Source organism: Helianthus annuus, chromosome 16, assembly GCF_002127325.2.
Source record: "Helianthus annuus cultivar XRQ/B chromosome 16, HanXRQr2.0-SUNRISE, whole genome shotgun sequence".
NCBI lineage: Eukaryota > Viridiplantae > Streptophyta > Magnoliopsida > Asterales > Asteraceae > Helianthus > Helianthus annuus.
This window is the reverse complement of record NC_035448.2, coordinates 16844731-16870935: the sequence shown is the minus strand read 5'-3', so window position 1 is coordinate 16870935 and position 26205 is coordinate 16844731. Positions and strand designations below refer to the sequence as shown.

Sequence of the window (26205 nt, the reverse complement as noted above, 5' to 3'; positions counted from 1 at the left end):
ATTTCATTTTTCGCCTGTGGGTCCAAAAAGATTTCACCGTTACCATTTTAGTCCAATAGGGTTAACTTAATCCATTTTTTCTGTTAACGGGAAGGGCAATTCGGTCATTTTATATGTAATTCTATTGCCCTTCTAGTTAACAAAATTACATATAAAATGACCGAATTGCCCTTTTCGTTAACAGAAAAAATGGATGAAGTTAACCCAATGGACTAAAATGACAACAGTGAAACCTTTTTGGACCCACATGCGAAAAATGAAACCTTTGTACTAAACTGGCAAATTGGCCCAAACCACATGGACTAAAATGGCATTTAACTCAATTTAATATTTAGATATTTTTATAGGGAGTTTATACAAACACCTAGTAAGTTATTAATTATCCCATCTCAAGTTGATGTTATACGACCATATATATAGGATTGATTTATTGGCATATGTCCGTATAGGACAACGAACGTGATGGTATACGCCCGTATAAAGGTACAAAGTCGTTTAAAGATGATTAATAGATTAATATGATGGTTAAGAAGCGATTCCTATTTTATAACATCTAGAATCTTATATACAAATAAAAGCTAGACTACCTGCCGTGGTGCACAATGGAGTGCCATATCAGCAGGGCACGAGGGCATAGGAGGTTTCAAGGGCGCAAGGCAGAGCAGGTGAACGATATATGTGTCTTGATGGTGGTGTTGAACGTATGATAGGGAAGCTCCATTGCTAGGAGGTCAGATCTACAACACACCTTTTTATCTGAAATATAAAAGTTTCGCTGTCTTTTTAGCGTCTGTATCACATATTTTATTTTTTCATATTTTTTATATGAAATATGAAAGCTCAATTGCCTATTTAGCGTATAACACAATTTTCTTTTCATATTTTTATATGAAATACGAAAACTCCACTCTATATTTAGCTTTGTGTCACATAAACTTTTTTTTCATATAGCAAATAGTGTTACATGTGTAAAACTATAGTGAAGAAAAAGGTGCAATAATTATTAATAAAAAAGCATAACTAAAAACGGTATCTTTATGAAGTTGATTTGAATCCATGAAGAGAATCAATTGATTTTAAGTTTGTGAATTTTGTGACCGACCTGTTCACCCTTTCCACACCATTTCCCACTCTCTCTCTCTCTCTAGAACTCACCCATCAAACCCCTCATCTCCTGTCTTCAATCCTCCCTACAGCCATTCTTCATCTTCAATCACTACACCATAAACCTTCATATTCCCAAAATCACCCTCAATTCTAACCTGGGTTCGAATCTTTTTACATGATCTCAACCCCACCGTTAGGGTTTTCTAACTCATTTTCTTGAACAATGAAACGAAGTAAACTAGACTTATTCATGTCATTAAAGCACAAAAGATCCATTCAGTTTCTGATCTTTGTTGGGTTTTTGTATCTCATCATGGTGGGTTTAGAAGCTCCATTTGTATCCAAGATTGCCACCCAAGAAGATGATGAATCCAGTAGCTTCTTTACAGACAAATTCTCCACAAATTATGCTTTAGAAAGTGAACAAGAATTGCAAGAAAAAGAAGCCCCAATTCGCCCTCTAAACGTCCCGCAAATCGTTGCTAAAACCCCCTTGAATTCGATCCGTTTTGGCCGAAAGTTTGAAGCTTTATCGACTTTGAGTTTCGATTCCAGTAGTTTGAATAGGGGGATTGAGAAGTCAGCAAAGGAAGCATTTTTGTTAGGGAAGAAGTTTTGGGAGGAAATTGAATCTGGGAAAGTTAAATTAGTGTCCGAAAACCGGATATCGAATGGGAACGGGAGCAGGGAGAATTGCCCGAATTCGATAACGTTAACCGGGTCGGTTTTTAGGGAAAAAGGAAGCATTATTGTGCTTCCTTGTGGGATGACATTGGGATCACATATCACACTTGTGGGGAGGCCTAGAGAGGCTCATCCCGAGCAAGACCCGAAGATTTCGTTGTTGAAATCGGGGCAGTATTTGATGGTTTCGCAGTTTATGATGGAGTTGCAGGGTTTAAAGACTGTTGATGGGGAAGACCCACCGAGGATTTTGCATTTTAATCCGAGGTTGAAGGGGGATTGGAGCGGAAAGCCGGTGATCGAACAGAATACGTGTTATAGGATGCAGTGGGGATCGGCTCATCGGTGTGAAGGATGGAAGTCTCGAGCTGATGAAGAAACCGGTATAGTTTGATTGAACTTTGTAAATGTTATATGATTAGTTATTAGTGTAATACTATGCAGTTAACGCGGTAAAATATCGGATACCGATATTCTGACAGATATTTTACATGGGGACCGATAACCGATATATCACCAATATTAACTGCATAGGTATAAAAGTGTTTTGCGCCGAAAACTAAAAGTTTTGTAGCTACTTTTATCAACCTTTAGCTGATTCTTTAGGGGTTTTGTAGTTGATGATCAGGTGAAATGTGAAAAATGGATACGCGATGATGATAACCATTCCGAGGAGACAAAATCGAGCTGGTGGTTGAATCGACTCATCGGTCGAACCAAGAAGGTGACTTTCGACTGGCCGTACCCTTTCGCAGAAGGGAAGCTGTTCGTCTTGACTCTTAATGCAGGATTGGAAGGTTATCATGTTCACGTTGATGGAAGACATATTACTTCGTTTCCTTATCGAACCGTGAGTAAATATTTTGATAAACTTTATTTTTTGACATGGAGAATGCACTTTTACTTGAAGTTGGTAGGAAGTAAATCAATAATCGAGTTTGTTTTAGGGTTTTGCGTTGGAGGATGCGACGGGACTGGCGGTAAACGGAGACATTGACGTGAATGCTGTATTTGCAGCTTCGTTACCCTCGACACATCCTAGTTTTGCTCCTCAACGACACCTGGAAATGTCAAAGAAGTGGCAGGCTCCGCCGCTTCCAGACGGGCCGGTTGATATGTTTGTTGGTGTTCTTTCGGCTGGAAATCATTTTGCTGAACGGATGGCTGTCAGGAAGTCTTGGATGCAGCATAAACTTGTTAAATCTTCACGCGTTGTTGCTCGTTTCTTTGTTGCATTGGTTAGTAAAGAAACTAACATGTCCTTTCATTCATGTGGAGTCCAACTCGCATATCAAATTATCATTAGTCTTTACTAATATTAAATTGAATGATTAAATAATAATAGGTTTTAACAAAGTTATATTAAAGGCACTTAAACTTTTTTTTATTATTATATTTGTGAAATTTTTACTAGCAGTTAAAACCAAGTGTTTTTTCTGTATGCGACTAAAAACGAAAGTTAATGATTTTTTCGTTTCTTAATCGTTTATAATAAAAGTCACTTAGTTTTAGCTGCTGGTAAAATTTTCACATAAAGAAACTTAAATTGTTTTATGGTAAAAAAAAAGGTGTTTTAATTGCCTTTATTATAAGTTATAACATTGTTGAAACCTATTATTATTTAATAATTCGGTTTAATAGTAGTTAAGACTCATGAAAATATGTGTAGTAATAATAATTCTTGTTATTAATATTTCTGACCTTGTGCGTACTTTTACAGCACGCAAGAAAGGAAGTGAACATCGAGTTAAAGAAAGAATCGGACTTCTTCGGCGACATTGTGATTGTGCCTTACATGGATAATTATGATCTTGTTGTATTAAAAACCGTTGCAATATGTGAATACGGGGTGAGTTGTAAGTTCTTGTGGAAGAAAAAGACGATCTTGTTTATAAGCTAAGAAAACTCATATTCCGATTTTTTTTTTTTTCATTTCAGGTTCGTACGGCCGCTGCTAAATACATCATGAAGTGCGATGATGACACATTTGTGAGAGTTGATGCTGTTCTTAATGAAGCAAAGAAAATAGGTGATGGCAAGAGCTTGTATGTCGGGAATATCAATTATTATCATAAACCGTTGCGTCATGGTAAATGGTCTGTAACATATGAGGTACTATAATCTTTTGAGACCACATACTAAATCTTTTTAAGGTAATGTATCAATCTGAGTACGGAACTTAAAATCTTTTAAACATTGTCAGGAATGGCCTGAAGAAGATTATCCGCCATACGCAAACGGTCCGGGCTACGTATTATCATCAGATGTTGCGGACTTCATCGCAACAGAATTCGAGAAACGTCGGTTGAAGCTATTCAAAATGGAAGATGTGAGTATGGGAATGTGGGTAGAACAGTTTAACGCCACAAAGGCAGTGGAATACGTACACAGTTTGAAATTTTGCCAATTTGGTTGCATAGAAGATTACTATACGGCGCACTATCAATCTCCGAGGCAAATGCTATGCATGTGGAACAAGTTGCAACTTCACGGCCGCCCTCAATGCTGCAACATGAGATGACACCCGCTCTTTTTTTCATGATGATGACGAAAGTGTGGGCCGATCAAGAAAGGTCCGTTTAGGATTCTTTGATTCTTTTGTTTCTGATCCCCCCCTTCTTTCTTAGATGGGTGTTAAGTTTTGGTACAGCAGAATCTCGGGTTGTTGTAATTTAATGTAGAAGTTTAACGAGATGGATAGAGTTTGTTGGATTTTAATCTAAAAGGTTACATCTTTGATCATCTTTTGTATGTGTTATATAGGTTTGGTTTGGTTCGGTTCGGTTCAAATTCATGTCATTTTGTGTTTGGTACCTAAGTTTTGTCCTTTGGTAGTTCAAATTTCAGAAAAAAAAGTCTTATGGATTTTCATTCTCTTTAGATTACTTCTTGAACTTGTCTTTTAACATTGAAAAAAGACCTTTGTCTAATAATTGAAGTGAAAGGAATTAGTTATGCAAGATTCTGGATTTTTTGTTGGTTTTTTTTTTTGAACGGCCAACGAATTTTCTAAATGGGCTACTTGCGAAATTCACCGCATCGGGATACACTCGCCTCCGAATCGGGGAAACCACTCACCTAGGGCCGAAGCCCGTGAACACTTGCCCGAAGGCACAGCGGTGCAGTGAGGTAAAACTCGCTCAGTTCAAGGATCGAACTAGCGATCTCCACCTTTTCGCCTAGTCTCCCATCATCACCAGGTGCCGCAGAAAATAATGAGGAGGTCAGGAATCGAACACCAAGTCTATGCGTATTTAAGCAAGTTGGTAGACTTTAGCGGATGATCAAGTTTGTTTTATGGTTTTAGTGAGATGTTTTGCCAACGTTCACTTACCCCATTTAGCAACGGGTTCATGAACCTGCATGTGAAGCCATGTCCATCTAGCTTGACTTGCGGTGGTGTTTCAGTGGAACCCGTGCTCTCATCTAGGAGACGCCCCGGGCACTCTTACGATTTGACTAAAAGTGGGACTGATCGTAATTTCTAAAAGTAAGAGATCAAAACCACAAGCATGCACTATTACGCGCTATGGTCTGTGATTTACCAATACGACCATCTTTGCGTGTGAAGTCATGGTTTGTGATTTTTTGGTATTATTTTTCTTTGAACTGCAAGGTGACTCGGGACAAGTCAGAAACCGAGCAAAACAAAGAAACGTCAACGGTGGTCAGGAATGGTGACCAAAGATGGTTGCCGAAGAAGATGATGACCGAAGGTGGGGACAAGTCAGAAAACCGAGCAAAAAACAAAGAACTGCCAACGTTGATTTGGTCAGGAATGGTGACCAAAGATTGTTGCCGAAGAAGATGATGACCGAAGGTGGGGAGTACTGGGTTGGGTACCTGAGATTCTTATAATCGTCCGCAACCATTGGAAAGTAACTATAGCCTTAGTTAAAAGCTTGTTTCATTTTTTTTCAAATTTAAGAAATTATAAATTATTACCATGTTTTCGAGCCGGGGGGTCTCACTAGAAGCAATCTCTCTATTCCTACGAGGTAGAGGTAAGGCTGTCTACACCCCACCTTAGCTTTGTTATTGGTGGGATTTACTGAGTATGATGATGATGAAATTATTACCAGTGCTTGGATCTATGAAATACAAAGAGCAGTTTGGTAAACAAGTAAAAAACGCTTTGAACAATCAGCAAACGTAAAAAGAACTTCCAGGAGACAAGAATAATACTATAGCACAAGTCAAAAATTCAGAAACCTAAAACAACACTTGTCAATTAACATAAAATATGAGGCAACCAATTCAAAACCATAGCGTGCTCATGCTTCGTTCATAGGGTACTCAAAGACTACATCTTTACCGGAAAGCTTCCTGTACACTCCACTGAATGTCTCTAGCTTGTACTCGGTGTCATTACGAGCCTTTGGGTCCAAGTAAACCTACAAAACGTACAAACTTTCCGTCACAACAAAAAAAATTTGACAAAATAAACCATCTACGCCAATTCTGACTATGAGATACCGTAAAAAACGATAAGAATGAAATTCACCTTCATGATTTTGGAACCATCGAGTCTGTATCGGACACGTTTCCCCACAATCTCAGCAGGGTGCACCACATCTTCCAGCATGGCTTCATGCACGGATGTAAGGGTGCGGGAACGAGGTCTCTGGACTGCCGAGCCTTTCTTTGGAGGCCTAACAATGCGTCTAGTGGCAATGAAGACCACATCCTGTCAGGAACATAATAACATTAGTGACGTCTAACGTCAAACTAAAATCATACAAAGAAAAACAGTAATAATGCGTTGAAAAAGGTACCTTGCCGCTGAACTTCTTCTCAAGCTCTCTAACAAGCTTAGTGTGAATCTTGCGAAATGATTTCCTCAACCTATATGGAACGTGAACAACAACAGCCTTTCGGTTTCCGGAGACATCAATTTGACTGCAAATAAGCACATAATACACATTAAAATGGTTTGACAGATTGTCGCTAAAATTAAAATGCACATGAAAATTTGAAACTTTACTTTGCAGAGTTGATGTACAAATCCTTCAACTCACTCTTGAGCTCTTGGTGTGTGTTCTCCAAGTCAAACAATGCCTGCAGTGACATGATACAAATCAGCAAAATAACAAACATAAACGATATGCTAAAATTACGAAATAAAAATAAACTTTATATAAATGAAATTAACAGCACATGACCTGAGCAACACTCTGCTCGAACTCGGTGGGTTCAACATCCTTGTCCTTTTGGATCTTCTTCGATGAAGAATACATCTTGAAAACCTGGTTTGCAAATAGTCGGTATTTAATAAAACTTATGTTAATATCAATCCATTACAAAAAATGCAGTTGTTCTTATGCATATACTACAATAGGGGTGTGGAATTCTGACAAGACCTGAAACACGACACGAACCTAACAGGAAATTCATGGGTTTAGGTTTAGCCTAAACAGGTTCGGGTAAGTTTCAGGTCGAACCCGCGAACCTGTTTAGCTAAACGGGTCGTGTTTGGGTCAACCCGGTCAGGTTGACGGGTTGACCCGTTTAACTCATTTATATTATATATTTTATATTTTACAATATGTTTTATGTCATAAATTAATTTGTTTGTGTATTTTATGCTTAATTATAACTTAAAAAGAGAAATTGACATAAAGTTTTATAATTAAAATGCAATTGTATTATATACATTCGTGTTTTTTTGTAGTAAATTTTATTTTTATTATATTAATTCGCGAAAAAAATTTAAAAATTTGAAACTTCAGGTTGAATGGGTCGTGTTCGGTTCATATGTATGACAAGATTTTCGGGTTCGGGTCGGGTTCGTATAAAATTATCGGGTTGGACCCGCAAACCCAACTCGTTAGCACCCCTACACTGCAATAACAGACTTTTAACACCAAAATGCAAGCCATCAATCACTCGACCAAACGAAACCATTAAACGCTTGCACAGCATTACTAAATGAAATCCTGAATCCAACAAAAACATATCCGCCTTGAAACGATACAATAAAAACAGAACTAAATACACCGTTTTCATATCGAACAGGCATTACATGTCCGGAGCACTATGAGAAGAACTAAGCGTAATGCTTAACCGTTCTTCACTCGAGGCTCCACACCTAACCGCAGTTCTAACTTCTAACGACTCGATAAGACGACAATTACAGTAAACAATCAATCACAAGTCCAATTACAACCCTATTACCATCTAAAAACACAAAAAGACCAAAATTAACAGACAAATAGCATCCATAATAGCAAATCACAAGCTCAAGTGCACATGTAACGCAAAATTGCAAATAAGTAACTGTTTTTTGTTTCATATGAGAGAATATCGTTTTTTACAGAAAATATTCAGATTAAAATGATATGATGATGATGAAGAGTGAAATCGTACGCTGAATCGAAGGGTAGGGAAACCCTAACCAGCTTGGAGTTGAGTTCGGGAGAAAAAGGCGGCTGCTGCTGTCGTTGTTGGAGTACTGCAGAGGGGTTTGTATATGCCCTAATAATATTAATTTTAGGGTTTTATACAATTGGGCTCAAACTATTTTCTGCATTTTCAAATGGGCTAACATTATTCTAGCAAAACCCCAAATAGGCAACAACAATAGCATGGAAAAGAAAAAGACAAAAAGTATGATTGGTTGTCTGGTTGCTTATTTCCATGTATATAAGATGTAGGGGTGAGCAAATTAACCATCATAATCTATAACCGAACCATAATCGATATAACTGAACCATTAATAATCGATAACCAATATAACCAATGGTTATGGTTATGAAACTTTGTATAACTGCTCAATCGGTTATGATTATGGTTATGAAGCTTTGGTTAACCGAATATAACCAAAACCGAACCGAAGTTGTGATGTTAACTTTATATAATAGATTTGTGTTTTATAAAACCATATAGAGGGTTTTTATTAAGATAATAGTATGTTAGTAACAAAATGATCTTGATGTAGATGTCATTTATTTTGATAAAGAACTAAGGTATTATGACCATAATTTTTTTTGTTTGAGAATTACCTTATTAAAAAGAACTCTAAATCGGTAGTTTAACCAAAAAGTTTAGTCTTCGTTATCTTATAAAATAGGCTCAAGCTAAGTTCAAATCGTGCACAACCCTATTTTATTTCAAACCTTGCTTGGTTACGTAACCGAAATTAACCAAAACCGAACCATAACCGACTTCATAACCGCTTAACCATAACCGAAGTTTGGTTATGGTTATGGTTACCAAAACTCCATAACCGAACTAGCGGTTATGGTTATGGTTAATAGTAAAAACCGACCCAAACCGAACCATGCACACCCCTAATAAGATGTATTCTTCATTAATGTTTGGCTAAGCTTTTCAAACTAACTTATTGACTTATTAAAAAGCCAATAAAGAGTTTATAGTGTTTGACAAATTGAAAAGTGCTTTTTAAAATAACTTTTTGATATGAAGGAAAAGGAGTTTTTAAAAAGTTAAGAGATAGTGACTTCTTCATCACCTTATAGCTTTTCAAACAACAAATTACCAATATACCCCTTATTTTTTTAACACCCCCTTATATTTGTATTTGTGCCCTACAACAAAAGAACAACGTTCATCTGGTTCCCTTCTATCGTAAACATTACACAGCAGCCTCACAACCAGTTGCCCTCTCCATCTCCGGCTTCCTTTTTCGGCGGCTCCACCTCCGGCTTCCTTTTCCGGCGGCTCCACCTCCGTCCATTCTCCACTTCAACACCGCAGCAGGTATGTTTCAATTCACAGCGATTGCCCATGTTTATCAATCTGGTTCCCTTTTTTCGTTTCATTTATACGGAATGCTGAATCGCCACCATATCTGTTAAAGCCGTTTCAAATTGGATCTGTTTGTTGTTAAAGCTATATTGTTTGCTATTTCAAATTGGATTTGTTTCAAATTGCATGTTAAAGCTATTTCAACTTGGATCTGTTTGTTGTTCGATTAATCATGTATGGATCTGTTAATGCATCTGTTTAAAATGGCATGCTAAATTTGTTAATGTTTCAAATCAGATTTGGATCTGTTGATTGTTACTGTATCCATATGTAAGTGTAAAAACAAATTCATGCATCTGTTTGCTGTATTGTTTGATGTATCAGTTCGATTAATCAGATTTGGATCCATATGTTCATGTGTATATGATATCGACAGTGTACTGTATCCGTATGCAAGTGTAAAAACAAAATTAATGCATCTTTTTTCTGTATCGTTGCTGTATCGGTTCGATTAATCAGATTTGGATCCATATGTTTATGCGTATGTATCAGATAATGGATGCTTACCACACAAATGTTGTTGATTGTGAAACGTCAACTAAAAAGAATAAACCAAAATTCTTGTGGAATAATGATGCGTTTATGGACTTTGTAGAAGCTTGCTTGCTTGAAACTAGAAAAGGGAATAAACCGTGTGGTCACTTTAATAAGATTGGGTGGGAGAATATAGAAAAAACCATGAACGAAAAAACCGGCAAAGTCATTGATAGAAAACAACTTAAAAACAAATGGGACTCCATGAAAAAAGATTGGAAGCTTTATGACCGCTTAATAAGGCTTGAAACTAGGATCAGTGAGACGAGAAGCTTAATCGAGGCATCGGATGAGTGGTGGGAGGAGAAAATAAAGGTAAGTTATTAATTAAGCTGGAAATCTTTTTTGTGATTGCAACTTGAAAATCCATTAATTAACCGTCTTTATTCGTAGGTAAATAAAGACTTTGCCAAATTTAAGGATGCAAATTTGAAAATATTCGAGTCGCATTATGCTCCTTTATTTCGGGATTCTGTTGCTGTTGGGGATCAGACTCAGACGCCGCTACAATTTTTAAATGACAACAATCCGAACGATGTTCGACTCGAGGAAAACATGGAGGGGAAAGGTGACAGTGACGAAATTAATATAGGTGATGATGAGCCGGTCGGAACAAACACGTCATGTGTCTATTGAGGAGTCGGTCGGAATCTTATTGATGACTTTGGCTCATGGATGTACAAATAGGTTTGTGCAAGAATCTTTTAATCATTTCGGGGAAACAATTCATAGACATTTCTATAGAGTTTGGCAGCCGTGCTTAGGATGAGTGCTGATATCATCAAGCTAGCCGCAAATTATAATGATGATGTACCTGCACATATATTAAACAATCCTCGATGTTATCCAATGTTCGAGGTATTATCTAATGCTTGATGTATCTAATGCTAGAATTACTTTAATAAATGATTTAAATATGTTATCGCTTTGTATTTGTTTGCTGTAATCATTCCGGGGAAACAATTCATAGACATTTCTATAGAGTTTTGGCAGCCGTGCTTAGGATGAGTGCTGATATCATCAAGCCAGCCGCAAACTATAATGACGATTGTTTTGGTAAAAAAATTACCGAAGTAATTAAGTGATCAAATTAGTTAAGTGAGGTAGTGTGCTAGAAATATGTGTGAAAAATATGTTAACCAAGTTAATTACAAAAACAGTTTCAGGATACAGCTCAGGATATACAGTTGTATCTATGATCAAACAATGAGCAAAAAAGTAAAGGTTGACACGTGATGTACGAGGAAAGCCTTGATCAATCTAGATCGCCGGCACAAAACCTCGGGAGCTGACAATCGCAGCTGCCTTGTTCTTCTATTGCTTCAAATATCAGGATACAGTGCAGGATGTGGTGCGGATCAACTAAGTGTTACAATGTAATTCGATTACAAGTGTTTGTGCGTAGTGACTGCTGAAAGCTAGAGAGCAAAAGTGTTCGAGAGTGTGTGTAAAAATTGTGTGCCTTAATCTGATCCGCCCCCATCTATTTATAGTAAAAGAAATGCAACAAACTATCCTAAATAACCGGGATCCGGCGAATATTCCCCACTCGAACGTTGTAGACCTGGTCTTTCGGGTTCAACGTCTCTCACATAACAGATACGCCCGAGTCTTGAGGAGAAGAAGTCCATCTGACCGTTAGTAACCCACAACATCTAACCTGCACGTGGTTAATTTAGTTAACCCCAGAATATCGCCCAGGATGTTAGCAATATCCTAATCCAGTATCCTGATCACAAGCAAAAAACCAAAAGCAGGATATTAGTCAGGGTGTGTACGCTCAGAAAATGACCCATAACAATTGTCCCCAAATATATCTGTTGGTATACCAATCCAACGAATATATTTTAAAAATTCTATCTCGTAAATCAATGCAATTAAATTGAGACGACGATCAAGATCACATCATAACTTCCAACGCGCTTTTAACTCGATGGAGATCTACAATGCTCCTATATCTTCTCTCTTCTTGTTTGAAAAGCAGATATCTCCATCGAAGTCTCCAGGTAATTCCCTACTTCTCATTCATCTTCTATCAATCTTTCTTTCTTTATCTGCAATGGCCACCAGAACTTGTTCCCAAACCGGTGAATCATCCGAGAAGGAAGTCTGTGCCTTCGATAACGCAGACATTGCGGCTTTGAGAGCCTCCGGTGCTTTCCCCGATAACACGGTCTTTAGACCATTCGATCGATCAATTCGATCTGATGTTTCTTCTACTGATTGGGTCTGTTTCCCAGCATACCCTTTCTTGCTAGGTCTTCGATACCCTTTTCCCGAATTTATGATGCAATTCTTCCGGACCACCGGTATCTCCTTTGCTCAGACTATGCCCATGGTCTGGAGGGTATTAATCGTACTCAACCAAATCAAAAATCTTCACTGTCCCGACCTTTGTATCGAAGATTTGCCAATCGCTTACTGTCTTCGATCTCATGGTTCTAGCTGGTTTTTGCTTTTTTCGACTTCCAACAAACCCCTTATTCTTAAAGCCACCAAAAACGAAGACGGATGGCAACGCAAGTTCTTCTTCGTCAAACGAGACTCCATTGATGAGGGTGCTAGCTTTCCGGTGGAGTGGTTAACCACCGGTAGGACCATGAATGTTCCCATGTACCTTTAGACTTCTGTCTGTTGCTAATATCCTCCTTTTTGATCCTTTTGCAGTAAATTTCAAGGAAGTAGCTCCCTCTACCGCGGAATCAGAGAAAAGAATCAAAATTGTATACCAATTACCTGCAAGTGACAGGAGTTTTACCACACATATCCCGAGTTCCAGTCAATACTCATCATCTGAAATGTCTGGTAAGGATTACTTTAAAAATAATTAATTAGCACAATATAATATAATGAAGGGTAATAAAGATGTAAGACTTTTCCCTTTGCGCAGCACCAGCCAAGATCCCTGAAGTCTTTGACCTCGACGAGCTGGACAGTTATTCTGATCAGGTTCAAATCAAGAAGGAACCTAGTCCTGAGGCCACGGCCTCATCCAAACCCAGCAGTTCCAAGGCCATCGTCATTTCCAAACCTTCACCAGCTACCAGGCCCCGGAGTTCAAGCTCCCGTAAAAGGAAAGAGCCCGATTCTCCCGTCATCTCTGATACATTCCCCTATGAGAATTACGGGTTCATCTAAGCAAGCGGATTTATGACTTCTTTTCTCAACCAGGTCAGTATCCTTGAACCATATCCTGCAACTTATATTCCTTATAAGTATTCTCTAAAATCAATACATGTCCTCTTAATTTGCAGGGTCTTAAACGTCTGGTTTACTTATATCAGGAATCCTGTGGGCTCAACAAGACGCTTGAATCCAAATTGAAGAAAGCTGAAGTCACCATCTCTGATCAGGGCATGATTGCAGCCGCCAAATCTCGGCACTACGAGGAGAGGTACAAGGCTATGACCCAAGAACACCAGACCGCTCTTAATAAAGCTGCTCTTCAAGCTCAGAGCGATCTTGATGCTGCCCATGCTCAACATAAACAGGATATGGTCAGCTACCGGGAAAGCCTCAAAAGTTCCGTCGTCATTTCTCTCCTCCAGGCCAGGCTAAAGATGGCCTACGAAGCCAAAACACTAGGCTTCGAATGCCCTTCTTGGGACATCAGTGCTTGGGAAACAAAGCTAAAGAACCTTGGCGACACTTCTACCAAACCTGCTGCTGAAGAATCTTCAAAAGCAGTTGAAAAACCAACCGGTGCTGAGAAGGATGCTGAGGCGGATCCCGAAACGGATGCTGCTGAAACTACTATGAACAAAGAAGGCGCTGCTTCCTAAAACTTATTTTCTTTAAATTTGAGAATTATGCTTTCGTTTGAACAATTTTATTTCTTATCCTATGAACAGTTTCTATTTCGGTATTAAGACAATGTGATAGCCGGAGGTGGATGGGTCCTAGGTTTTAGGATGAAACCTTCGGTTATCAACTGGTATTGCTTATCTCCAATAAATTCGTCTTTCAATTGACTTGTTATTGTTTTCTGTATTTCTCAGTATAGATTTTAGCCTTGCAAAATTTTGTACAACTATCTTTTGAAAATATCCTGATCAATATACTCAGTGGTATATTATGAACAACTTTTATAGAATTTCTAAAAACTCAATCAACTTTAGAGAAAACTTCTAAAGAATAAAAGATAGTCCATTTTCCAAAACCTGTTTTGACAATACCTGTTTGTTCAAGGTTTTAATTTCAAACTAGTATTACTTCCAAACATTTTAATCAAATATCCTGAAACATATTTTGAAAATACATTTTGAGAATATATCACGAAAATTTATTCTAATCAGCATGCTCAAACTTTTGTCAAACATAGTTTCAAAAACTCAAATGATTTAAATAACGTCTACAAAGGAAAGATCATACCAGGAATAGAGTGTAACCCTTTTCTCAAACTTCAATCCTTTTACAACTTTTCCAACGAAGATGTCCCCTGTCTGAGACACTTAGTGTATTAGGTCCAAGCTTTATCCTTTGAGCTTTATACAATTGCCTCAGTAGGAATGTCCCCTGTGCATAATGTCCTCGAATACTTAGAAATTTCTTGGAAATCAGTTCCAATTGTATAGACAATTTTTTGTGTTACAGGGGTAAAACCCAAAATATACTGGAGATAAATCCTTCGTATTCCCGGGGAAATCCCAAATTTTCATGCGCTACAGGCGGGAGTGTATAAACTCCAAGACTTAGAAAGGTGAAAACCTTTAAACCTTAGAGAGTATGAAAATACCCTTTCGTGAGAGAGGGTGATCAATCCTCATATACCTTTAGGATTCAGGATATAGCCAATAGTAATGAAATTATCAGCCACTTTTACATGAACTGGTCCCGCCACCTTGAACTATTCCCGAATAACTTGCGTTCCAGGCGGGGTGTTTAAACCCAATTCGGAAGAAAGGTGAATACCTTTAAACCTGTGAAGGGATCAGGATCCCTTAAACGTGAGAGAGGGGGTCAATCCTCTAATATTCCGAAGTATCCTGAGTGTGTATCCTGATGCTATATCCCGAAGTATATTCTGCAAAACCATTAAAAGCTAAGGTGGGTGTTAGCCTGGCTAACACCCCTCCGATGCTTAAGTCAGTAATAGATTCAAAATAGTAAATAATATAAAAAGTTAATAAGGGATACAGAATTCATACCATCCTGAGTTGGAATTTAAGTTCCATACTCACTTGAAATAGAGTTTCAAATGTATAGCATTCCAAGATCTCGGTAGCATATCCCCCTCTATATTCTTGAGTCGGTATGCTCCTTTTCCTGATTCTGACTCAACCTCGTAGGGTCCTTCCCATTTCGGAGCCAACTTTCCCTCAGCGGGATTAGTAGTATTCCGAAAAGCTTTTCTTAACACCCAATCTCCAACTTTGAATCTTCTAGTCCTTATATTCTTATTGTATGCTCTGGATATCCTTTGTTGATATGCTGCCATCCTCAGCCTTGCTGCATCTCTTGTCTCATCAATAGTATCCAATTCCTGGCATAGGACTTCAGGATTCTGCTCAGGATCCCGTAGGTTGGATCTCGCTGTAGGTATCACTATTTCTATCGGGATCACCGCTTCTGCTCCGAACACCAAGGAAAGCGGAGTTTGGCCAGTTGCATTCTTCACCGTTGTCCTATCAGCCCACAAAACAAAGGGTAATTCTTCTTCCCATCTTCCTTTCTTAGCCCCTAGTCTCTTTTTCAAGTTGTTAACAATTATCTTGTTCGATGATTCTGCTTGTCCATTTGCTTGAGGATGTACTGGAGTAGACGTAATCATTTTGATTCCCCAACTCTTGCAAAAGTCAGTAGTCCTCTTGCTTATGAACTGAGAACCATTGTCACAGATTATCTCGGCTGGTACTCCAAACCTAGTCAAGATATTTCTCTTTATGAAGGATACTACTTCTTGGTCTCTAACTTGGATAAATGCTTCAGCTTCAACCCATTTAGAAAAATAGTCGGTCATTGCTAGCATAAAAACTTTTCCTCCTGGAGCTTTTGGCAACTTTCCTACTATGTCCATTCCCCACTTCATGAATGGCCAAGGGGAAGCTATAGGATATAATGGTTCAGCCGGTTGATGTAATATATTGCTATGCCTCTGACATGCATCACATCTTCGAGCATATTTTGCAGCATCTTTCTTCATTGTCGGCCAATAGTATCTATCCTGTTCTCAACACTTTTGAGAATAAAGATCTGCCCCCAGTATGGTTACCACAATCCCCTTCGTGTATATCCTGAAGCACTTCCATGGCCTCAGGATCCTTCAAGCATCTTAGGTATGGACCTGCAAGAGATTTCTTATACAAAATATTATTTATAATGGTGAATCGTGATACCTTCATCCTAAATGCCTTAGGATTTTTGTCTTCAGGAATGTGTCCTTCCTTGAGATATCTTATGATTGGAGTCATCCAGGATCCAATATCCTTCTCAGGATCATGACCAGGATCCTGAGTGCTTGTTACCTCTTTATCCTGAGCTTTGAAGGGATCCATGGCAGGATACAGGATATGAAGTATCGGTATTTGGGTTCCCTCCGGTATCCTGACTGATGATCCTAAGTTTGTCAAGGCATCCACTTCAGCATTATCCTCTCTTGGTACCTGTTCAAGTGTAAAAACATCGAAATATCCTGCTAATTTTTTGAGAATATCGAGATATTCGATTAACTTCTCACCTTTAACTGCATAGGATCCATTAAAATGATTAGTGATTAACAAGGAGTCAACATATACTTGCAAACTTTTAATATTCATGTTCTTAGCCAATTCTAATCCTGCAATCAAAGCCTCATATTCTGCTTCATTATTAGTGGCAGGAAATTCACATCTAATAGCCTGGGGTATTATGCCCCCCTGTGGCGATTTTAGTAGTATACCCAATCCTACTCCTCTAACATTAGAGGCACCATCAGTGTATAATGTCCAGGATCCTAAGGATTCTCCTAATTGTTGAACTTCTAAGTCTACCTCATTTTGAATATCACTACTGAAATCAGCCACAAAGTCAGCTAAAGCCTGAGATTTTATGGCATTTCTAGGTTCGTACACTAGATCATAGGCACTTAACTTTACTGACCATTTAGCCAATCTACCTGACATCTCGGGTTTCCTAAGCACATTTTTAACAGGATAATTGGTTTTAACATGAATCCTATGTGTCTCAAAATAATGTCTAATCTTAGTTGATGCCATAACTAGGGCTAATATTAACTTTTCTAAATGTGAATATCTAGTTTCAGCATCTAATAAACTTTTGCTAACATAATAAACAGGATACTGCGGACCTTCATGATCCTTTACTAGGACAACATTTACTGCATTCCCTGATACTGTAGGATTCAGGGATAATGGTTCACCATCCTCAAGCTTCGTTAATAGAGGTGCGGTTGAGAGATACTGCTTCAAATCCTGCAAGGCTGCTTCATGCTTCTCCCCCCATTCAAATTTCTCATTTTTCTTCAGGATATCATAAAACTCCTTGCATTTTTCCGAGGATCTTGAAATAAATCTGTTTAGTGCTGCCACTCGTCCTGTCAGTCTTTGAACATCCTTCATGTTAGAAGGTGATTTGATATCCATGATGGCTCTGATCTGTTCTGGGCTCGCTTCTATCCCTCTTTTAGTCACCATATATCCTAGAAACTTTCCTGCCCCCACTCCAAAATGGCACTTAGCAGGATTTAGCTTCATGTTATACTGATCCAGGATATCGAATGCTGCTTTAATATCCTGGAGGTGATCCTCAGCCTTTTTAGATTTCACCACCATGTCATCGATGTACACCTCCATAGTGTCCCCCAGTTTGTCTTTGAACATCATGTTTACCAATCTTTGATACGTTGCACCTACATTTTTCAAACCGAAAGGCATAGCAGTATAGCAATAAATACCTGTTGGTGTCATGAAGGCAGTATCCTCCTGGTCCGAAGGCTCCATTTGAATCTGCTGAAATCCTGAGGATGCGTCCATGAATGTTAACATTTCATGTCCGGCAGTAGCATCCACCATTGCATCAATATGAGGAAGAGGAAATGGGTCTTTAGGACAAGCCTTGTTCAAGTCCGTGTAATCTACGCAGACTCTCCATTTCTCATTTTTCTTCTGTACCACGACTACATTTGCCAGCCATCTTGAGAATTTGACTTCTCTGATCATTTTGGAATTCAACAATCATTCAACTTCCTCTTGTATGATTGTATTTCGTTCAGTAGCAAACTTCCTTCTTTTTTGCTGAACAGGCTTGAACGACCTGTCAATTCCAAGCTTGTGAGTAATAATGTCTTTGGATATGCCTGTCATATTCTCATGCTTCCATGCAAATGTTGATGCACTTCAAAAAGTTAGTTAATTGTTCTTCAATATCCTGAGGGATATTGGTTCCTACGAGCACCAAGATATCAGGATTATCCTGATCTAGGATAACTTTCTTCATATCCTGCTCTGAAGCCTCCACGATATCCTGGGCCCGCATCTTTAATTGCTATGCTGGATTAGGCTTGGTTGAGGATTTTATTGAGGATGTATAGCATTCCTTCGCCTCCTGCTGATCACTATCAACTTTGATGACCCCCAAGGGGTAGGGATCTTGATGCACTGGTGATAAGTCGATAGCACAGCCTTCATGTCATGGATCCATAGCCTGCCTAGTATGATGTTATAGCAGGATAGGGAGTCCATCACACAGAAGCGTTGTATCGAGTTGACCCCTTCAACATATACTGGTAACTTTATCTCTCCTACGGTATTCCTAGCTTTTCCACTGAAACCAACGAGCACAGTGGACTTTGAAGTAATATCCATCGGAGATACATTCATCCTTTTCAATGTTTCCAGCTGAATTATGTTGATGGAGCTACCATTGTCCACCAATATCCTGCGTACAAAATGGTTAGCAACATATAATGTTATTACAAGAGTGTCGTGGTGAGGATCCTGGACAGTATCCCTGTCATCACTATCAAAAGTGATCACTTTATCAGTTGTAAGGGTAGTCATCCTAGCTGGTTTGTCCCCCCTTTCAGTCTTAGCTTCCTTTGCCTGTCTTTTGGCCGCAGAATACGAAGTCCCACAAATGTCGGATCCTCCTGAAATAAAGTTAATTATTTTGGCATCTGCTGGGGGTGATGCTGCTCGTTCAGGATCCTTCTCAGGATCCTGCCCTTTATTCTTCTTTCTTCCCAGCAAATCCTTCAGATACCCCTTGCTTAACAGGTAGCTTATTTCTTTCCTTAGAGCAATGCAATCCTCGGTCACATGTCCGAAATCTTCATGGAAGGCACACCATTTGGATTTGTCCTTCCAAATCCTTCAGATACCCCTTGCTTAACATAAATGATTTAAATATGTTATGGTTTTGTATTTGTAGAACTGCATTGGCGCTATAGACGGGACACACGTGAGGGCATCGGTTCCATTGAACGAACAACCGAAGTACATTGGTTGAAAGGGATACGCTACACACAATATAATGGTTGTGTGATTTTAACATGTATTTTACATTTGTGTGGGCCGGATGGGAGGGGACTGCACATGACACGAGAATTTTCTATGAAGCGTTAGAGAGACCGGAACTTCGATTTCCACATCCCACGGGTGGTTAGTATAATTTTAGTAATGTCATTTTTATGCTTTTAATACTGATTTAAAACGAATAACAACTGTTTTTTATATGCAGATAAATATTATGTTGTTGATGCCGGATACCCAAATACTAGAGGGTATCTTGCTCCATACAAAGGTACGAACATTCGTTATCATATACCGGATTTTCGACGTGCACAAACTAGTGCTATGCGTGCTCCTCGCGGACCAAAAGAGACATTTAACTATTACCACTCATCATTGCGAAATATCATTGAACGTACTTTTGGAGTATGGAAAGCTAGGTGGGCATTATTGAGAGATATGCATGTTAATTTCACGTACGAACACCAAGTGAGTATTGTGATAGCGTCGATGGCGATCCGTAACTATATTAGAAAGGCCGGTGGGTTTGATAAAGCATTTGATAGGGCACAACAAGAATCGTACAGTCCTAGAGGAGGTGGTACTAGCGATGAAGTTCGCGAAGAAGTTCAGGCTACACGTCGTATAAATGATGATGATATGTATATGGTAGCGATCCGAGATATCATTGCGCAAGATATAATGACATTACGGAGATGAACAAGACATCATTTCAATTGTATGGATGAATGTACTATGAGAACTATGGTGGTATTATTGTGTTTTTACTTTTGTAAAGACATATTTTTTATTTTGTAGGTTTTTTTTTATTAAATTAAACTTTTTATTAAGAGAAGAGAAACAAAAAAGCTAAGCCAAACACTTTTTAAAAAAACAACTTATTGACTTATGAAAGAATGCCCATTTTAGTCATTTTACATCAATAAGCTAAGCCAAACACTTTTTAAAAAACAACTTATTGACTTATTGGCTTTTCTCACCCCATAAGCTAATCCAAACACTTTTTTTAAAAACTCCTTTTCAAAAAGTCCTTTTCTCAAAAGTCCTTTTTAACTCTAATAAACTTAGCCAAACATGCCCATTATATAGTAGGTTGGGAACCCGTGTATTACACGGATTGAAAAAAAAACACTATAAAATTGTAACAAAGATCGAATGTTTAAAACTTGTTATTTGAAAATAAAATATTTGGCAAGGATCATATAATAAAGTAGTAGAAATATACACACTTAATGGTATGAGTAAATGTTAGGTGGTTAAAATACAAACCATCCCATCTCTAAGTTCAAACCAAGGCAACCTTTTATCCGACCAACCAAATTGTTATAACAGGTTAAGTCTTCTTAAAAATGGTATACAAGTATCTACTATATTGAAAAAAAAATTCACAATTCACAGATTCTTAGCGTATCCATACTAAGACCTAAAGCTTTTTTTCTCAACCCCTTAAGGCTGAACGAAAAGGAGATTTGACATCCTACAATCATAAGGCCGACACCAGAGTGGGTTACAAGTTTGGAAACAATTATTAAACCTTACAATCATATACCAATAAGAAACACAAACAAAATGATCGTAACAATAACAAACATAAATTCAAACTTACCAAAAGTCATACCAATAACAAACACAAATTTAAAATTACCAAAAGTTTTGAATTGAAAATTAACCTTAAAGTTGACCTTATTTCGTAAATCTATGGTAATAGGCCAAGTAACATGGCACCATCTTTGGACTGTCACAAGAAGACTCGCACCCAATGCAAGTCATACTTACCACATCTTCTTTAGCATGAGAATTTTCAACGTGCTCATCATCATTAGCAGTTATATGTCTTTAAACTCAATCTCAACCAATACTACTAAACAAACACAAACAATGTCTATATCCAATAAACTATATAATTTATGTTAAAAACATATTTTTTAAATCTTTAAATCTTACTTTATCATCACCTAATACTCTATTAGCAAATGAGGGTTTTGAAACCTGCTGCATCAAAACTTTGTTAAAATAAGCTATCTAATTTAGTAATTTATGTTAAAAATATTTCTTTAAATCTCTAAATCTAACTTCAAATATATATTTTTTAATTTTAATGTTTCAACATCAAAAGTTATGAAAGAAAATAATTCCTTAAAGTGCAACATCTAATATCAAATATCCACAAATAATTTAAAAAAACCAAACGCTTTAACATTACAAACTGTTGAAACAACAAAATATAGACCGAGGATAGTAGCAAGGGTGGTTAGGTAGAAGGGTTAAAGGGTTTAACCTTGCCTAACGCAGGTCGTGGGGTCCCCCCACGTTTGCAAGACGTGGAAGGAGGTTCACTAGTTTATGTTTCTTGTTTGAAGATCCAATTCTGAAGTGTTATCCAGAAAAGGATTGAGGAACAGAAAGAATAAGCGTAATGTCAATGTGAGTGAGGGACACTTGAGTGAAGTAAATGTACGATGTGAAGGACCAGAGTTTGAGAAACAAATCTGATCTGAGATGTTTGTTTAATGAATGAAGTGTCATTATATAGGAGAAGACATCTCCCAAAGAAGTATTCGTTTGACTAGTGCACCAGCTTAGTGAGGGGCTTACCCTTTCGGGGGTTGAAGCCTTTTGACCCCTGGATAATAGCATGTATTCTGTGGACCTGCATTGCTTTTACGGCTGTGGTTGGTGAGACTGTTTGGGGATGTGACTTGTTCACTGTTCCCGTGTTACTTTACTCCATCTCCTCAACTTTTTCAACCATTGAACCTTTTAACCTTTTGGGCGTTTACATACTTGGTCATTTTATTTGGTCTCGGGCTACCCCCGTCATCAGCCCCCCAAGTCAGAGGTTTTTGGGAGTAGCTCAAAGACTTCTGACTTTTTAAGCATTTATTTTCCGTGAAGGTTTCAAGGGTTCAACGCTTGAAGGCTTGGAGGGTTGTCGGCAGTTAATGTTTGAATTTTGAATATCTGACAACTGATTTGATTGATGTGCAGCAGTTCGTAGGGTGGCGGTTTTGCAGGGTGCACTGTTTTACATTATTGCCCCTATATTACCTTATTACCTTATATTTTCTCATTTGCCTTTTCATTATTCCATCAAGTTTTCTCTGCAACTCTTCCCCTTTTCTTCAAGGTTAGTACCGGTTTTCTTTGTTTCATTTTTTTTATATTTTCTTTGCAAAAAATGGGTGCCCTTAAGGATTTAGCAAAATCCTTTTCCCGATTAACCGAAGAGGAAGTAGAGTTGTTTTGTAAGGAATACGGTATTGGGACTGAGTTTAAACCTACTGCCCCTGCGTGTGATGCCTCGATTGACAAATGTCCGACTGGTTTCGTCGCCCTTTATTGTCGTCACTTCGAGTTTTCAAACCTTCGTTATCCATTTTCTCTGTTTGTTTTGAACTTGTTGGAATATTACCGGGTCTCTTTCGGTCAGATTCATCCGAAGGGCATGGCTAGGGTTTTACATTTTGAGGTTTTGTGCCGTGCCCTCGGATATGATCCTTCATTATTGCTTTTTCGCCGTTTTTTTCCGTTTGGCCAAAAATGGCGATTGGTTTACTTTTGAAGCATCCAAGGTTGATTCTGGCCTTATTTCATCTATGGTTACCACACTTGGGACTTGGAAGAATCGTTTTTTTCTGGGTTTTCGACGCTATTGTTCCATTTAAAATTGTGTGGCGACACCCGGATGCTGTTCTCAATGAACCGGAACCCCTTGCATCTGACTTGAATGATGCTTTTCTGAAAGCCATTCGTGAATGCCCTTCAAGGGTCCGTCCCTTTCCTGAGTATTTGCTAGTTTTATTAGGGGTTAGTAAGTTATGGGAAAAAGCTAATCGGGATCCGGTTCTGATGAGAGATGGCACGGGTATGCATTTTCTTTTCCTCCTTTCTTGTATTTTTCTTAATTTGTGTCTCATGTTCTGTCTGCTTGTTGCTTGCAGTTATGTCTGCCTTGGATTTCATTAAAAGTGATGACACTTCGGATGTGGTTTTTGGGGATGTTCCTATTATCCCTGATGAGAATGTTGTGGTTAAAGGTGCTGAACAAAGGTTTGAAGGTGCTGGGTATGTTAGTGTTTCGAATGTTAAGGGTTTTTCTAAACCTCTTGCCCCTAAGACTTCAACCCGACGATCTACTCGTCGTTTGAAAGCCGCTCCTCAATCCACTTCTACTGAACCGGTGGAGTTGAGTGATGATGTCGAAGAGTCTGGGGATCAAGGTGTTGAAGCGGGTCCTGAAAGGGAGAAGAAGTTAGTTGTTCATGGCAAAAAGGGTTCGGCCAAGAAGGTTGCTGCTACACCTGTTCAGGGTTCTTCGAGTATGGACGTTGAAGGGTTGGATCCGGATGTAGTTTATGTGCCATGTTGGTCGGTGAAAGTTGATGATAGCTTTAAAGATGCTGCTGTTTGTGAAGAAGCCTTGAGTCATATTGCTCCCCCTTCGGTTCACAAGACTATCTCCGAAATGGATGATGATGTGATGTTGTCTCGTATGATTCTCAGTACTTGCAACCTTGCTGCCATGCTTCCTCAGGGCGTTGCCCGTTTTCGTTAGAGGATGCAAGAGTATGAAGAGTTTTCCAAGAAGAAAGATAAGATGAAGTCTTCGATGGCAGTGATGAAAAAGGAGATAAGCAGCTTTGCTGAGAAGGAGGAAGCTTGGTCAAAGAAGGTTGAAGGCTTGTCAAGGCAGCATGAGATTGAGATGATCGACTTTAAGAAGAGTTTTGAGGCTGATCGGTTGAAGCTAAAGGCAGACAGGGAGGCTTTATCTGTTGCTCAGAAAGCCTTTGATGAAGAGAAGGAGAGCCTGAAGGCTTCGGTTTCTCGTGCAACTAGTGATAACCAGTGGTTGATTGAGCAGGGCTTTCAACAGGTTGTCACCTACCCGCTTCATTCTGCCGAGTTTAATTCCGCTCTTGGTGATGTTTATACAAAGTTGCTAAATTTGGGAAAACACCAAGGTCTCATTGCTGGTTACAAGTTGCATGAAGCTGGGCATTCTCTGGAAAAGTCCCCCTTATTTCGTCCCGATGCTTCTAATGTTTTCAAAGGCTTAGTTGAACAAATGGAGAGGCTAACCTATCCTTATGTTCATCAGGTTTCCTCTTGCGTTGGTAAGCCTTTGTCTGTTTTACAGGATTTGAAACCGGAGGGTCTAAATGAAAAGGTTTGCACTGAGGTCTTGGGCTCACTTTCGAAGAAAAGATCTTATTCCGGAGATAGTGATGATACCCTCTCGAGTGTGCCGGATGCTTCGAAGGATGCTGGTTTGGAGACCTCAGCGGTTGGTGGTGATGGTGGTGCAAAGGTTAAGAAACCCAAGAAAGCTAAGAAGGCCAAAGCTGAAGGTTCTGGTGTCTCCAAGCCTTCTGCCATCTGATGATTATTCGTAGCTTTCTTAGCAAAACAATTTATGGTTTGTAATGTTATTTTGAACAATATTAGGTTTCCAGGAACCCTTAAGGTTCCTGTTGGTGGTGTGTTGGGCCTTTGTGGCCATTTGAACAATAGTTTAACTTGCAAGTTACTAGAACTTGCTGTAACTTTTATTTGAAAGTCTTTCATGACTTTCTTTACTATGGTATGATGGTTAATTACATTACTTGTGTTGTGTTTTTATGCCTGTTTTGCTGAGTTTGTTTGGTAGGCTTTAACCCTTCAAGCACTTGGCTGATCGTAGGTGGGTTGGAGCCTTCAACGTTTCAAGCTTGTGGGTAGCTTGGAGCCTTGATAGCTTTTGATTTGGTTTGTATATTTTGCCAATGGTTTTTTGCTTGTATTCTTTCTTGGATAATTTTTTCTCTTTTAACATTGTCTTTGTTGAATTTGCGCTGTCTTTATGTTTTTTACACCTTAAAGGGATCAGTGCTGCAGACACTTAGCCTTGGTATTTATTAACAAAAAGACATAGCACCTATCCTCTTTATTATTTCTTTGTGATTTATTTGACTTCGTAAGCCTGTTTGTTGGTTATATTTCTAAGGCTTAAGGAACGATTGGTGTAGGTTGTTCAGACCTGTCTATGAGACACTTTTGCTTTGGCTTAATAAGTCTCATGGAGTTGTATTGATTTAGGAACTCACCCCTTATATAGGTTCATTCAACCCTTGAACCTATTGAGCGATGTGGCCTGGGAGCTCATCCCCTTACATGGCCCTTGCCATGGAGTTTTTTGCTAGGTTCTCAACAGATATTGGGATAGAAAGACAAGTTTGATAAAACAAGTTCATTCATTCAAGCAGTACTTGCTTTTTTACAAAAGTTTTCATAGTGTTGTTCGAGGTACATTTTGATACAAACCAAACTTTTCTGTCTAAACATGGAATCTTCTCAGGGTTTTGCCGTTCCAATGCCTTGGAAGCCTTTTGCCTTCTGAATCTGCTAGCTTGTAGGATCCACCTTTGTGTGCTTCGAGGATGGTGTATGGACCTTCCCATTTTGGGCCCAGCTTTCCTTGATTTTCTTTTTCGCTAGCTTCATTGTTTCTGAGGACTAGGTCCCTGGCTTGAATCGTTCATTCTTAACCTTCTTGTTGTAGTAGGCTTCCATTTTCTGTTTATATTTGGCTTCTTGGATTGCGGCTTGATCTCGGGCTTCCTCTAGGAGTTGTAAATTCAACATGGTCTCTTGTTGGTTCGTTTCG

At 38.7% G+C, this 26205-nt stretch overlaps 3 protein-coding genes across 3 annotated transcripts; 2 read left to right on the top strand and 1 right to left on the bottom strand.

Moving 5' to 3' along the window:
- The first annotated feature begins 1050 nt into the window (after window positions 1-1050).
- LOC110916606 (hydroxyproline O-galactosyltransferase GALT6) lies at window positions 1051-4581 on the top strand. The gene is made up of 6 exons (XM_022161313.2): window positions 1051-2174; window positions 2409-2641; window positions 2739-3029; window positions 3512-3640; window positions 3730-3903; window positions 3995-4581. Exons 1-6 carry the CDS (start codon window positions 1331-1333, stop codon window positions 4310-4312), a joined length of 1989 nt encoding a protein of 662 aa, XP_022017005.1. The 5' UTR covers window positions 1051-1330; the 3' UTR covers window positions 4313-4581.
- A 1341-nt stretch (window positions 4582-5922) lies between these two features.
- Window positions 5923-8303, bottom strand: LOC110916607 (40S ribosomal protein S7). The gene is made up of 6 exons (XM_022161314.2): window positions 8158-8303; window positions 6954-7037; window positions 6776-6849; window positions 6567-6690; window positions 6296-6478; window positions 5923-6185 (listed from the first exon to the last, which is right to left on the bottom strand). The coding sequence occupies exons 2-6, from the start codon at window positions 7026-7028 to the stop codon at window positions 6066-6068; spliced, it is 576 nt and encodes a 191-aa protein (XP_022017006.1). The 5' UTR covers window positions 7029-7037; window positions 8158-8303; the 3' UTR covers window positions 5923-6065.
- A 1750-nt stretch (window positions 8304-10053) lies between these two features.
- Window positions 10054-10728, top strand: LOC118488173 (L10-interacting MYB domain-containing protein-like). The gene is made up of 2 exons (XM_035985385.1): window positions 10054-10407; window positions 10486-10728. The coding sequence occupies exons 1-2, from the start codon at window positions 10054-10056 to the stop codon at window positions 10726-10728; spliced, it is 597 nt and encodes a 198-aa protein (XP_035841278.1).
- Window positions 10729-26205: the final 15477 nt, after the last annotated feature.

Bases quoted from the DNA above. Each gene is read 5' to 3' on its own strand.
- LOC110916606 (XM_022161313.2), top strand. From the start codon at position 1,331: ATGAAACGAAGTAAACTAGACTTATTCATGTCATTAAAGCACAAAAGA. The intron at 3,030-3,511 runs GTTAGTAAAGAA...GTACTTTTACAG, and splicing joins CTCGTTTCTTTGTTGCATTG to CACGCAAGAAAGGAAGTGAA. The intron at 3,641-3,729 runs GTGAGTTGTAAG...TTTTCATTTCAG, and splicing joins TTGCAATATGTGAATACGGG to GTTCGTACGGCCGCTGCTAA.
- LOC110916607 (XM_022161314.2), bottom strand. From the start codon at position 7,028: ATGTATTCTTCATCGAAGAAGATCCAAAAGGACAAGGATGTTGAACCC. The intron at 6,850-6,953 runs GTCATGTGCTGT...ATGTCACTGCAG, and splicing joins TCGAGCAGAGTGTTGCTCAG to GCATTGTTTGACTTGGAGAA. The intron at 6,479-6,566 runs GTACCTTTTTCA...TGTTCCTGACAG, and splicing joins AGAAGAAGTTCAGCGGCAAG to GATGTGGTCTTCATTGCCAC.
- LOC118488173 (XM_035985385.1), top strand. From the start codon at position 10,054: ATGGATGCTTACCACACAAATGTTGTTGATTGTGAAACGTCAACTAAA. The intron at 10,408-10,485 runs GTAAGTTATTAA...CTTTATTCGTAG, and splicing joins GGTGGGAGGAGAAAATAAAG to GTAAATAAAGACTTTGCCAA.